This window comes from Eretmochelys imbricata, chromosome 16 (assembly GCF_965152235.1).
Source record: "Eretmochelys imbricata isolate rEreImb1 chromosome 16, rEreImb1.hap1, whole genome shotgun sequence".
Lineage (NCBI taxonomy): Eukaryota > Metazoa > Chordata > Testudines > Cheloniidae > Eretmochelys > Eretmochelys imbricata.
Genome location: NC_135587.1, coordinates 19,234,914 through 19,249,710, shown reverse-complemented (window position 1 = coordinate 19,249,710; position 14,797 = coordinate 19,234,914). Strand labels below are relative to the sequence as shown.

The window sequence follows — 14,797 nt, the reverse complement described above, 5'->3', positions numbered from 1 at the left end:
GTTGACTTCAGTGAGGCCAGGGTTTTCCCCAACGATCCATGGAAGCAAGATGCTTGAGATGAGTTCTGGGCTATTATCCATGTTTTTAAGAAAAACAGACCTACTTGAGGACACTGTGGTTTCTTTGGCTGGCACTAATTCACATTCAGGGTCCTCGCCATTGTCTTTCAGTGCATGCTTTTATGGATCTCAAATTCTTGATTGTAATGTATAAAACACGTGGACCTCTGACTGCATTGTCTATGCAACTGACGCTCTCCTCCCATTTGCAGTCTGTACTTTATTAGTACAGTAGGGAAGGTTGGAGAACGGTGAACCCTGCGGAGTCTTTTATAGATAAAGACTCTGGAACTGCCTTTTGCGGGGTAGCACTTTTCTTAAGAAATTCTCTTTGAAGTGCTGTCTGGGATTATTTTCTTCTGAACTGTTTTACTGTTGCTGTCACTTTTGGCTTGTTGAGACGTTTTCATAAATGACCATAGCATGATTTAATTGAGACAGGCCCTATATAGTGTAACGTTAACAAAATGTTCCAGCTCTTATAGCAGAAGTGCCGGAGGGCTTTGTTTATGGATCTGAAGGTCCCAGGTTCAATTCTTTAGTGATGATCATCGTGCTGGTACATGGAGTGCAGCCACAGTCCCTTGAGCTGATGCTGAATGCTTTATGCAGAAATTACCTCTTTAGCAACTAGAATATATGGGATTGTGTGTGCCTGTCACTCCTGCTCCCTGGATGTGTGAGGGTTGATTTTGCAGAGTTAATATGTCATGTCTCGGTAGGTATTTGTCTAAGGCCCTGCAGTGAATTGTGAAGCAGTAGGTATATCTCAGATGGTTTGGAGGGTACTTTCTGACTGTGTTTGTACCAGTGAGGGGGGCTGGGCTGGTTGCCAGGACTGTCTCCAGAAAAGGAGAGATGATGAGGAAATACAACTGATCTGATTCTGGCTGGCCGGCTGACAGAGAAAGGATCTTTAGTGCAGAGTGGGAATGTGTATGAAGGTGGTGCTGCAGGGTAGAGTGGATCAGACAGAATGGGAAGAGCTGAGGGAATTGTAGGGCTCTCCTCTCTGATTCCTGGCATAAGGGATTGGCAGAGGTTTCTACTATTAATGAGCTTGTGCCCATGTAAATTCCCGGAGCATCACAGAGCAAAACAGGTGCTATAGAGTGTGTAGTTTGTTCATGGTCATCAGAGAGTGGAACTGTTTGGTGGAGTGGCGAGCAGGAATGATACATATTGAGGGGGTTCTGGAGGACACTAGATCAGTGAAAGAGGATGGATTGAATTGTAACACCTCTGTGGCTGCTGCAGGTTATTTGGTAATTACACTTGAATAGGTTACAAATAATTGCTATGGAGCCTGGACTCAGGACTAACCCTTTGTGCTTCCCGTAGCTGTATCCAAGGACAAACATTAATCCACTCTCTTCACAGCGCTGCGGCATCATCCCTGTTTTCCAGATGGGGAGACTGAGGCACAGGGAGTTGAAACATTATGCCTAAGGTCACCCAGTGCGAGAGCTGGGAATGGAACCCAGAGCACCTGACTCCCAGCCCTGTGCACTGGCCGTTAGGTCTCTCTTTGTCACTGAGGAGACAGAAATATGGATGTGTTTGCCCTTTATTTACCTCAGAGGACACAAGTAACCATACTCAGCATTGCCGTGTAAGAGGATTTGTTTAGTGCTGCTTTCAGAATAAACCACTGGTCTCCAGGGAGTTAAACGTGCAAGTCTGTGAATTTTCTTGTAGCAAACTGCTGTGGTTTCGGAGCAGCCCAGTTCAGGGTTTTAAAGCAGGGGGACATTTTTTTTTCAGGGAGTTATAAAGATTTCTTTAGTTGCAGCTGTTCCAGGGGATAATTTCCTCTAGGTTTAAAATAACTAACCTACGAGTTCATGTAACTTCCGGGCGGGTTGTGAAGAGTCCTGGACTGAATCCCAGCTGATGTAAATTGGCACAACATGATGGAAGGCATCGGAGCAACCCTGATTTACACCCACTGAGGGTCTGCTCCCTTGTCCCTGAACCACACAGCAGGGGCACCAGGGTCTCACGTCATGAAATTACTAACTTAAAAGACTCCGTAAGCCCTAGGGCTGGGCTTTCTGAAGGGAATCAGTGCAAGTTGGGTGCCTCGGGTGTTCCACACTGCAGTCGGAGGTGTGATAGCAGCATGCGTAGCCATGCCCGAGCTAGTTTTGATCTAGCTGGCTCATGTACCGATAGCAGGGTAGCTGCAGAAGCACAGGGTTAAACATGCCTGGGACCCTGGGCAATTACCTGGGCAGCTAGCCTGCGCAGAAATCCTGCTGCCATGGCACACAAGCGAGGTGAATGAAAGCTAGCTCGGGTATAACGACAGGTGCTGCATTCACACCTGATTGCAGCAGAGCCATACCCTAAGTCTTTCCCTTCCCCTCTCTCACCAGACTCTCATTCTGACTTGCAATTGCAAGCATACCTCCTCTACTAGTGGCTAAGCAGCTCGGCAAGTCAAGAACCCAAAGGCATTTCGTGCAGCTGTTTGAAGTCCATATTTTCGGTCTTTCCTGAGTGAACTTTCTTTAAAAAAAAAAAAAAAAATTAAAGGAAAAATCCAGTGATCAAAAGGCCCTGGAGTTAGAAAACCTTTCCTTTTGGATGCAACCGAAGCCTCACGCACTGATGTGTGTGTCATAGGCAATAATCAGCCATTGGGCATGCTAAACAAACACAAGATCCTCAAAAATGCCTTTCAAGCAGGAAGGCATATCTTACAGTAACAGGGCTCTTTAGTTTTAATGTATTGTTTTGCTTTGGAATTGGCCAGGAATGTTTTTCATACAAGGCCAAACTGTTCTTGATCTGTAGGAGCACAAATCTGTCTCTCCCCTCCCCTCTTCCTCCCCGGTCCTGCAGCTCAAAGGCATTCTCTGGCTTATTGAATCCCCCCAAACGGGATCTTGTCTCACAGCCATGTCTGTCAGGCTTTCTAGTCACAGTGTGAAGCGCTAGTGTAGTAAGGTCGCTGCTCTGAATGCAGATTTCCTACCAAAATTAGTTCGGTATGGATGAAATTCACATCTGTGTAGATTGCCAGCACAAGAACTATCTGCCACTGAAGTCCCACTTGAGCCCTTTTGAGTTAATTACAAGGCTCATTCCATAGCCCTTAGGCATGTGTATCTCCCAATGAAGTGAATGGGAATTCTGTATGCATTAGGATCAAATATTGGGGCCTTTATGACTTAAGTGATACATACGCTTTCCACTGGCCCTTTGCACAGGGGTGAATTTTACCATACCAAGCCTGCAGTCCCTCTGCATGCAAAACCCTCCTCCCTTCAAAGAGAGATACAGGTGCAGAGAGCTGCAGAATGGAGGCTTTTAACCATTCAGCAAATGCAGCATTTCTGTACGGTAGATATAAATCAAGCCTCCGCTGTTAGATTTTACACATTCTGTAAAAGCAATTGCTGTGCACCTACAAATCTCACCGTAAGTCTATCAGAATGAAGTCATGCAATAAAATATCCCACTGCACTACAATTAAACTGGACTTTAAGGCTGAGTACTGAAGAGTAAAAAATTGCTCCAAGACTGCTGCAATTTTTCTCTAAACAAGCATTACAAACCCAGGGAGTTCAGAGTTAAGGTTAAATGGAAAAGGAATGGGTGAATGTTGAGGCTGGAAAAATTCGAACTGGAAATAGGGTGAAATATTTTTACCCTGTAACAATTAGCTCATGCAGCGAGGGTAATTAGTGATTGGGACAGCTTCCCAAGGGCTGCGATAGAGCCTCCATCACTTGGAGTCATTAAGTCAGGATGGGATGGCTTTCTAAAAGACAGATTCTAGCTCAAGTTCTGTTGGACTCGATTCAGGAATCACTGAGTGGAATTTTCTGGCTTGGGTTTTGCGGGATGTCAGGTTAGATGACCCTAGTGGTCTCTCCTGGCCTTAAAATCTATGAATCTACGAGGGGAGGAAAAAATCCCAACAAGTTAAGGTATGGGATTGCACATTTAATGCACCCAAACAACTGTAACTTTGTCCTCTGATGACCCTAGCTTCCATTGTTCCTTTCTCTGTTCTTTTCTTAGTTAGCGTCCCATCCTGCAAACGCTTGCTCATCCCATTAATGTTTTGCAGCAGCTACCCTTGACATTGTGCTATATATTATCTAGGATCAAGGACCCGAAGTAGAGTTTTAAGGAGCAGACCTGTGTGCAAGTCTCAGCTGGTTTACATCACCACTCTTTCAGCTTCAACGGCGGGGCGGTGATACGCACCCACTGAGGATCTTGCCCTTTAAAGTTTGGAAACCCGGTGGAATTGGGCAGAGACAGGGACTCTGACCGAAGAGACACCGAGAAGGGTGACCCCTCAGTGCGCTCCCTCTTTGACAGCACACTGGAATTTTATTCCCTCTTTTGGCAGAGGCAGAGTTCCGTCTTTTTTCCGGAACCCTCGTTTCTAGTAGAAAATGAACTCTTGCAAACTTTCATAGACTGTCAGTGTAAACAGAACTTCTTGGAATATTATCATTAAAATCACTGTGATACAACAGTCAGAGGATTCGATTTATTTAAGATATTATCTGAAGCCTAGATGTCATTTATCCGTTTGAATTAAGCAAGCTAGACCAACCTGCTGCTATCTTAGGCTAACAGGTTTTTAGTGACTCTGAGCTCTCTTTCGTCTGTGCAGTTGCTATGAATGCATTTTGCTTATGGCTCTTTTCCCCTCCCTCCCTCCCCCTTTGGCTTATTTGTTTGCAGAAAAAAATGGACAGCCGGGAATACCAGGACGCACAAGGTTTTGCAGCGGATATTCGGTTAATGTTCTCTAATTGTTACAAGTACAATCCCCCAGACCACGAAGTTGTAGCCATGGCCAGGAAACTCCAGGTAAAGATGTTGGCAAATGCATCTTTCAGAGAGTACATTTTAGTTCCCCCTTAGGAGGAGCCTCCTAGGTTCTGCGCGCGCACAGCTCCTCTTGGTCTCAATCCAGGAGGGTCCTTGACTTCCCTGGTATTTGGAAGGGGCCTTAGATGCCCTGTGCTGTACCCTGTTCTTCACATGGTGTGACTCAAAGCTGAACCCTCTGCTCAAAGTATGGCCTAATCATTGCTTCGCAAGGTGATAGGCGAGCGACCTTGGGTTTACATAGCGCACCCCTCTGAATGCCTCACTGAAGAGGTGGGAGAAATTGTGCAGTCTGACAACTATGCTAGCAATGTACCATCCTAAAGCCAACTTCCAAGGCTGTTGCAGCAGATATTCTCACGCTCGCAAACCAGAGGTGCTGTTAGTGTCAGTACTGGCAGGGTTTTTTCTGAACTGGACGGAGGAGCTAAATCCTAGAGCGGGAGTCTAACCAAGCAACGGAGCAGCAAGTAAGCAGTTACGAGGAAAGCAAATGCACAGGGAATTGCCAGACTCGATCAGACCCAGGGTCCATCTAGCTCAGTGTCTGGTCTCTGTCAGTAGTCAGTTCCAGATACTTCAGAGGAATGTGTAAGAATCTCACAGCAGGGATATATCTGATAATCGGTCCCCCACAAGCAGGTCTCAGATGATTTCACAAAGAGAGATTAAAATGCGATCCAACTCCTGTTGAGAGTCTTTCCATTGACTTCCAAGGAGCTGGGATCCACCTCTTATGACTTTAGACCTTAAACTGTCTGGGGCAAAGAATGCTTTCTAGTTACTTCTCTGTACCGCACAATTGAGCAGGGTTCCTAGCGTGATCTTAAAAGATGCAGAATGAGGTCTTTGTGGCTGAGGCATCTTTTTCGCCCTGAATCCAACAACCTCTGCAGGACGTCTTCGAGATGAGATTTGCAAAGATGCCAGACGAGCCCGTGGAGCCCCCGCCCCCACCTCCTCCGACGGCGCCGGTCGTCAGCAAAAGCACGGAAAGCAGCCACAGCAGCGAGGAGAGTTCATCTGACTCGGACAGCTCCGACTCTGAAGAAGAGCGAGCGACCAGGCTGGCTGAGCTCCAGGAGCAGGTGAGCGGCAGGCCAGCTCTGAGCACCCTCACCATAGTGAGCGGTGCGTCTGTGCACATGGCGTGCACGTCTACACAATGCATAGTAGAGCTGCACTGGAGGGTATCATTTTGTTGTAAACCACCCCCATCCCCCCCCCAAGGATCCCAAAGCAGTTGGCAAATATGAATGAAACCCCACAGCATCCCTGGGATAATCTAGGAAAAGATTATCACACCCTTTTTATAGGCAGGGAAACGCAGGCATACGCAAGTGAACTACCTACTCCCTTTGTGACCTTGGGCACGTTTCGCTGGGTCTCAGTTCCCTTTGTGTAAAATGGGGTTAATGATACTTCTTTTCTCTCTCCCGTTGGCTGTCTTGGCTGTTTAGGCTGTAAGAGCTACAGGGCAGGGACTGTCTCTTATGTGTACATGCAGCACCAAACACAAGGTGGCTTGGTTAGGGTTTCCAGGTGCCACCAGAACATACCTAAATAATCAAGTGACTTACCCAGCACATCATTGGCAGATCCAAGAATAGAACCCAACTGTCCTGATGCCCCAGTCCTAACCATTAAATTCCCTACTTTTCCATGAGTGTCTCCATTCAAGAGGTGGCTACTTTTCATTTGCCTAAAGAATGGGAACTAAGTTTTCTCCCGAGGGTCAACTTCTGTGGACCCGTATTTAACTCTTTAAAGAAAGGTTACTAAAAATCAAACAAAGTCTCCCAGCTGAAATCAGTAGACTCAGCCTAATGATTAACTTTAAAAGCTGCTGGTGTAAATGGGAGAGGGGTGAGCACATGTGGGTGGGTGGGTGGATACTGTCTGTGCCTGGAAGAATGGAGCGTGTTGATAATGGGGCTCAACTCTTCTGTTCTCCCCGCAGCTGAAGGCCGTCCATGAGCAGCTAGCTGCTTTGTCGCAAGCGCCCGTGAACAAACCAAAGAAAAAAAAAGAGAAGAAGGAAAAAGAGAAGAAAAAGAAAGACAAGGAGAAAGAGAAAGAAAAAGAGAAGCACAAAGTGAAAGCCGAGGAGGAGAAGAAACCCAAGGTGGCCCAACCAGCCAAACAGACCCAGCAGAAGAAAGCACCAGCTAAAAAAGCAAACAGCACGACCACAGCTAACAGGTGAGTGTTTGGCATCTTGTCCAGAGTCTTCCTATATGTTAGTCTTTCCCTTCCCTTGCCAGTTTTTTAGAATGAGCTTTCAGTTCTCCATACTAGCCTAGTGATGGGGAACCACACGCGGGTCACATCGGGTAAACGTCTTGGGTGAGAATTTCAAAAGCACTCGGCATTGACCTACCTCTGCGTCTGTTGAAGTCAATGGTGAGGATCCCACTGACTTCAAGGAGAGCAGAGTTAGGCCAGCATTAAGGAAAATTTCAGAACTTTGAAAAAGCTCCAGTTCTGTTCCAGATGGGCAGAGGGTTTGGGTTGGGGTCGGTTACTTTGGGCCAGGTCCCTGTTCCTGTTGAAGTCAGTGGGAGTTCTGTCATGGGTTCAGGATCTGGCCCCTTCTTTCCAAGCTGGCTTATCTCTCCCTAATGCAGACACACTGTAAAACGCAAAAAGGGCCCCAACCTGATCCCAGTGAAGTCCAAGTGAAAAATGAGTGTTTCTTCCAGACCTCACCAAACGAAGCCCACCCGAAAGGGTTACATCCACCATCTAGTTCTATGGTGCTGTGATGGGTTGAACCTCTCTGGCACCCTCTTGGAGTGAGGGGTGAGGTGCTTCTCTTGTCTTGGATGTCCTTCTCTGAACGGGGGTATGACGGTCGTCTGGGTTCCAGACTTGGGGTACAACTCTCTGGCTGTGCCCCTGAGGGAGTCTGTTTTCTTCCGGGGCGGGAAGAAGGGAGGTGTTAAAGTAGTCCAAAAGAAAAAAGCCACAATACCTCCACCGCCTACGAAAAGGGTCGCGTCCCTGCAGTCTCATGTAGGGTAAAGGCCAATAGTCCTGGGGGGAAGATCTGGGCTCCCTACCCCTTTTGTCCAAACAACCTGGGCTAAGTCCTGGGTCTCTGAGAAGGAAAGTAAGGAAAAATATGGTCCCTCTGTTTCCTCAGGGAGCTCGTTTGGCTGCTGCTCTCGACGAGGTCCCCAGCAGACGGCCCCTGGGGAACTTGTCTATTCTTGAATGCCTCCCAGCCTGAACCAGGATCCTCCTTTTTAGGGACCTGCCCTTCTCCAGGATTGATAAGCCTCAGGGGTGTAGCAGAGTGGGGCCTATTGAGCCCAGAGGAGCTCTTTAACCCCTTATTGACTGGGCTGGTGCTCTCACAGTCCGTAACAACTGCCGACATGCCAGACTGAATTTGTCCTAAATTGTCTTGATGCTAGACGTGGGATGTTAGGCCCCTATCTGGGACTAGCATTCCTGTTCGAGACGGCATTTAAGTACATACTTCAGTCCCACTGACATCGCTGGGTCCTGAACACAGGTCTAACACCAGGTTATGGTTTGCTAACAGTCAACGTTCGTGGTAGAACATTTAGTACAAGGGGAGGAGAAATGAACTCAATACACCAGCGAGTGTGTTTGTGCTTTCGAACCCTCCAGGCAGCCTAAAAAAGGAGGCAAGCAGGCACCTGCACCCTACGACTCTGAGGAGGAGGAGGAGGGCTTGCCCATGACCTATGATGAGAAGCGGCAGCTCAGCTTGGACATCAACCGCCTGCCGGGGGAAAAGCTGGGCCGGGTAGTGCACATCATCCAATCCCGGGAACCTTCCCTCAGGGACTCCAACCCCGATGAGATAGAAATAGATTTTGAAACCTTGAAGCCCACCACTTTACGAGAACTGGAGAGATACGTCAAGTCTTGTTTACAGAAAAAACAAAGGAAACCATTTTGTAAGTTACCTCATGGCTCATGAGTTCCCCATCAGCCCCGCAGCACGGGAGGCGAGGGGTTGCTCATTAGGACCCGCTTCTTATCAAACTCTCTTTCCAAGTATTGATTACTTGTTGGCAATCTGACGGTGATTTTTTTAAAAGGCCTCTTTCCCCCAGTGGAAATGTCCAAGACCCTCCTCTCTAATCTGTTTCTGCCCTCCCCAAAATCCTATTCCATGGAAGGCTGAAGGTTCCAAGCTCCCCGGGACGGCGCTCCTTCCCTCCAGAATCTGTGAGGGGCTTATTGTTGTTTGTATTCTGATAGCGTCTAGAAAGCACTACCAAAATCCAGGCCTCCTTGTGCTTGGTGCTGTGCATACACCTAGGAGGATACGTTCCCTGATGTGAAGAGCATATAATCTAAATAGACAAGACAAAGGGTGGGGAACCAACACTGAGAGATGAAGTGACTTGCCCGAAGTCACACGCAGAGTCTGTGGCAAAGCCAGGAATTAAGCCCTGATATCCTGAGTTGTGTCTTAACTGTAAGACTGTCCTTCCTTGATGGGTGGTCTCTGCTTTGTCCCCAACCCCTCACCTCCGGGAGCAAAGACTCAAATGTAGCAGATAACCATGATCCCTGCATAGTAGCCCATTTTGCTGCCACATGACTTCCAGAGAGCTCTAAGCAAATTTATTTTTTTTCGACATCTTGATATGTTTTTTTTCTTCTTTTTAATGTACAGTAGAACCTCAGAGTTACAAACACCAGAGTTATGAACTGACCAATCAACCACACACCTCCTTTGGAACTGGAAGTACACAATCAGGCATCAGCAGAGATGGGGAAAAAAATGCAAACACAGTACAGTACTGTGTTAAACATAAACTACTAAAAAAATAAAGGGAAAGCAGCATCTTTCTACTGCATACTAAGTTTCAAAGCTTAAGTCACTGTTCAGTTGTAATATTTTGAGGGAACAGCCATAAGGTTTTGTTCAGAGTTACGAACAACCTCCATTCCCGAGGTGTTCGCAACTCTGAGGTTCTACTGTATCAGCTGGATTTTGACTGAATCCCTTTACTGCTGTAACAATTCAGAGACTCTCCAGAACAATTATGTATGACAGAGCGTTTTATTTTTGCAACCAAAGCCTGTGTTAACATGGAAAACCTCAGAGTATCATTAGTGCAGGTGTGTGAAGTTTGCATACCCTGCACCGATGAACAGGGCTTTGTCTGAACTGCAGTGACAATGTCAACACCATGGAATATAACTAAACTTTTCTGCCACATTCTGCTTATTGCAATGTTTAGCTTTCAGAGGGTACTCTGTGTAAGTTTTTGGTGGGAGGGTTTTGGTTTATCATTACTTCAAAATAATACCGCGGAATTTAGGTATTTCGTCCCAGGATCAAGCTAATGGACCATCTGTCCTGTTTCTGATAGTGGCCAACATCTGATGTGCAACAGTCGAAAGTATACAATACTGTTCTGTGGGGGAATATTTCTTCCTCACCTCAGCTAGCATTAATTTATGATCTGAAGCATGAGGATTGTTGATACCTTTTAACGTATTAATCCTAGCTAATGCAAATACATTCTTGCCATCTGCTATTTTTGCCTGTGTCAGTTGCAGTTCTCTTTTTTTTTAAGCAACAAAACAGCTGAATTCTTGCATGAAAAATCTAGATCTTGATGGCAAATGCCTGATCTGACAACCTTTAATGGGACACTTTGTTTTACAGGGCAGAAAACCCATGTAACAATTCTTTAATTACAATGTAACTATTGACCATATAAGTGGCTGGTAAGTAACCTGTAACTACAAGGTTATTACATGGATATTTCTATCTTCTAAAATAGTTACCAAGAGATCTTAAAACAAAAACAAAAAAACATGTAAAGGGTGATTGTTATCTGAGAGTCTATGCGACTTTTTGTGTTGTCCTCTGTAGGGATGTGTAATTGCTATGTGGTCACATGATCTTCGCAGTGTAACTACAGAGCAGTTGCATAGTTGTGTGTGCCCTGTAAAATAGTGATGTCCACTTTTTTTTCCCCCCAACCATGCAGTCTCAGAAATTGTGCGTTCCTCCTCCACAGCTGCAAGTGGGAAAAAGCAAGCAGCAAAATCTAAAGAAGAGTTAGCTCAGGAAAAGAAGAAAGAGTTAGAAAAACGGTTACAGGATGTCAGCGGGCAGCTAAACAACAACAAGAAACCTGCAAAAAAAGGTAACTGGCCCCACTTAATTGGCTATGTGTAGTGAGGTTTCACTGCTGAATAGTCCTGGGCCAAATCAATTACTATACAGAGACATATATATGTGGAGAGAGAGAATCAATTAATATGTGGAGCTAAGTTTTAGACTGATGCGTCTACTTAAAAAAAATAATAAAATACAGATGTGTCACAATTCCCATTACCAGCAAAACTATTAGTCTTTATTAACTTGGGCTTGTCTACATGAGCAAGTTGCATCAGTTTAACTTAGGGTATGCTTTTAAAGTGAGTTAGTTAAAGCAGGTTGTGTGGACAGTCTTATTTCGGTTTAAACCAAGCTTATTCCGACTTAGCTTATGTCCATTAGGAATCAGTTAAGGCTTACAAGTAGCTTCACTCTCCAGCCGCATTGGGGCTGATTTGTCCTTGGCATATGACACTGTGTGGAGACAGGGCCTCCTCCTCGATGTCCTGCATCGTTCACTGCCAGCGAACAATCCATCTCTTGGCGGCGATGGCTGGGGACCGCTGCTTTAAGCTACACCTTAATAGCCAGATCAGTAGACCAAGAACTCTTAACTCGGCCATCCCTCAGGGCTCCGTCCCGGCACAGATCTTAGATATACACTGTGGATATACCAGCAACGGAAATTCATGAATGTGGGTGACGTTGCTCTAGCTGTTCCACACACAAGCCTTCATACCATCAGCTGCACCCTAACCCGAGATCTTATCACAATGGCTGATTATTTCCAATGCTGGAAACTTAGGTCTAGCCCGAAAAAAAAACAGCTGGTCTAGCCCGAAAAAAAAACAGCTGGTGGAAGTTGCCCAGGTCCTCTCTGTGTCAGCAACTCCCACTCTGGAGTCTGTGCCAGCCAGCTTCAGGCCCCGCACGCTGAGTGTGGGCTGTGGGTACTGGTGCCATCCAGTTGAAACCAACCTGAGATTCAAGTTGTATTTATCGTGGGTTGTTTGGTTTGGGGTTTTTTCAGTGAACATTTGCTATAAAATAATTGGCCACCTAAAAAGCTTACTACCCGGGCAGTTCCACTTTAAGGCCTTCTCCAATTTTCCAGAGGTTTCGGATGTTGCCCCAGCTATCGGATTGTACCATACCAGCCCATAGACTGCTCAACCCAAGGGTGGGGAGAGTGTAGGGAGGGGTTTATATGAATAACTCTTTCATAGTTCAGATACCTTCCAAATAAATGATGCACAATCTACTTCCCTCTAGAAAAGTCCAGCTCTGCTCCATCCGGAGGCCCTTCCCGTCTCAGCAGCAGCAGCTCCTCAGAATCTGGAAGCAGCAGCTCAAGCGGATCCAGTTCGGACAGCAGCGATTCGGAATAACTACAGACACTTAAAAAAAAGAAAAAAAAAAAAAAAGGACAACATACACACCAATACTCTGCAGTGTTCCCTTCTATGGTTAATATACTACTCTTGTTCCATGGTGGTCAGGTTTTTCTCTCTCTCTCTCTCTCTCTTATTTTTTCAATTTTTTTAAAAAATTCAGTGTTATAAAATATCTTCCAATTTTTTTCTTTGCTTTTAATAGGTCAAAGATCTTTTTTGTGTGTGCGTGTGACTAGACTTTATGATAAGTAGTTCACTTTGCGTAAAGTCTCTAAATTTTTTTAACTGAAGATGGTTGCTTGGATGTGACAAGAGCTTTGAACTCTTAACAAGAGATCCATAGAAAAATCTGCAAGGTGTAGTATACAGTTTTTTTGGGTTTTTTTTTTTTTTTTCCAAAGTTCCCTTTTAATACACCCAACCTGGCTCACTACGACGCAAGGAAAAAAAATTTTTTAAAAAGAAATCTCTGTAAAATGGTACTGTATCTGAAAGATGTTAGCTTTTGAACTAGTTGGTGTATTTGTTATTAGCACTAGTATTCTTAATCTCCAAGTCTACAGTGTGATGAAAATGTCAGATGCTATCATCTTTTTACATAAAAAGACAAAAACAAAAACTCATGTACTGTGGATTGTTAAAATGTATCCTTTTTGGGGGGAGGGGGGATAGAGGCATAGGCTCCAATTCAGGAAGGTACTTAAGCATGTGCTTGACTTTAAGCATGTGAGCAGTAGAGCTGGTCAGACCCCCCTGCCCCGCCGTGAAAATTTTGACTTTTTGTTGAAAAAATAAAACACGTTCAGGCTTTCAACAAAAATCAACAATTTTTTGAGGAAAATCAACACTTCGTGTCAATGAAAACCTCCAATTCCCCATCAAAAAATTTTCAACCACCCTAATGAGCCAGACCCCCGGACGTCAAGGAGACAACCCACATGCTCAAAATCAGATATGTGCTCCAAGTACCTTCCCAGATCAGAGGCTTTAGACGGGTCGGGGATAAAGTGGGCGCTGTAGTTTCGGCCCAGGCCACGTCACCAATGGAATGGGGCAGGGAGGTGGAATGTTTTTTATCCTATCTTTATATCAGCAAGGAGCTCCCAGGAGGGAACGCTACATCTGTGTCTCGCAGGGTGCAGGTTTCCAAACACTGAAACTTTTACCTCAAGAAAAAAAAGAAGTGGGGGTGTGGGGGAGGGGCGGGGGGGACGGAAAACCAGAAAAAAAAAAAGACTTTTTTTCCCCCCGTAAGGCTCCTCAATTTTCTATGAGAGTCCAGCCTAACATTTAAACCTGCACTGCTGCAACACGTACATCATTGCCACTGTCCCTAATTTCATGTATATATAAATACTTTATTTATTAACACCATTGGTCATTTGAAACATTAAGAAACCTGCATTGTGAAGAACAGCAGAAATGCAGAGGGGTTTTTTAAATGGTTCGAACCAGCCTAAAAAAAATAAATAAATCTGAGACCTTATTTAAATGTATTGGACTTTTTACCGACAGGTGCTACGGTCCATTATTTCCTGTGTCGGTGTTCTATCACGGTTTGTGTACTCAGTTTGTTTCTTCTTTTCTCCTGCTTTTTTTGTACAGAATTTGGAGACTTACAGGTATAGATGACTTCCCGATGCTGCACATTTCCCTTTTCTCTTATTTGTAATTTTTCCACAGATCTTTCTCTCTCTCTCTGTTTTTGTTTTGTTTTGTTTTTTTAATCCAGTTTTAGGAAAACCCCAGTTCTGTAATATGAACTTTGTAATCTGGGGGGGGCAGAAATGTATAGTAAATTGAATTCTTGATTTTTTAAAAAAAACTTTTTATTGTAAAGAAAAAAAAATATACAGAGTTTAACAGAAGTTATGCTTTTCCATATCCCAGCCCCCAGTTCCCTGAGGCTACCTTGTTGCCTCAAACATGGACAGCCTTGACATTTGCCCTGCTGAGGCCCATATTAGCAGACTGCCAAGAGCCTTTGGGCTGCACCTTACCCTCATAAAGTGGTGCAGGTTGCAGCTGTCCTCATTTTATAATAGAGGGGTATGGCCTATGAGGACTGCAAATCCCAGCATGCAATGTTCCCAGCAAGTTTAGCTTCCAAAGAGCTAGAAAGGAAACTTTGCATGCTGGGACATGTGGTCCCAGTAGGCCACACCTCTTTTTTGAAAGTGAGGGAATCTATGGGACCTGTTGCTAGAACACCATGGCTTGCACTTTTGGGTATCTTTGCTCTAAAATGTTCATTTTGGTGCAAAAGTTACGTATCCAGGCTCAATTGTCACTCACTTAATTCCCATGTAACCACATTTTATTGGACAGACTTTCAGAGGATAGACTCTTGGAGATTAAATAGGTGGCTTACCCTTGCATC

General features: G+C 45.1%; 1 protein-coding gene across 5 annotated transcripts in view; it reads left to right on the top strand.

Annotated features, from left to right (window-relative positions):
* The window catches only part of BRD3 (bromodomain containing 3), a 48,591-nt gene extending 35,008 nt beyond the window's left edge, over positions 1–13,583 (top strand). For 4 of the 5 annotated variants that reach the window (XM_077835559.1, XM_077835555.1, XM_077835560.1 and 1 more), the window contains 6 exons: positions 4,771–4,899; positions 5,817–6,008; positions 6,881–7,122; positions 8,560–8,852; positions 10,911–11,069; positions 12,296–13,583. In XM_077835559.1, the coding sequence (XP_077691685.1) occupies positions 4,771–4,899; positions 5,817–6,008; positions 6,881–7,122; positions 8,560–8,852; positions 10,911–11,069; positions 12,296–12,411 (1,131 nt within the window). In that variant the 3' untranslated portion in view covers positions 12,412–13,583. The remainder of the gene's footprint in view (positions 1–4,770; positions 4,900–5,816; positions 6,009–6,880; positions 7,123–8,559; positions 8,853–10,910; positions 11,070–12,295) is intronic. The other variant, XM_077835558.1, reaches the window with a different exon arrangement.
* Positions 13,584–14,797: the final 1,214 nt, after the last annotated feature.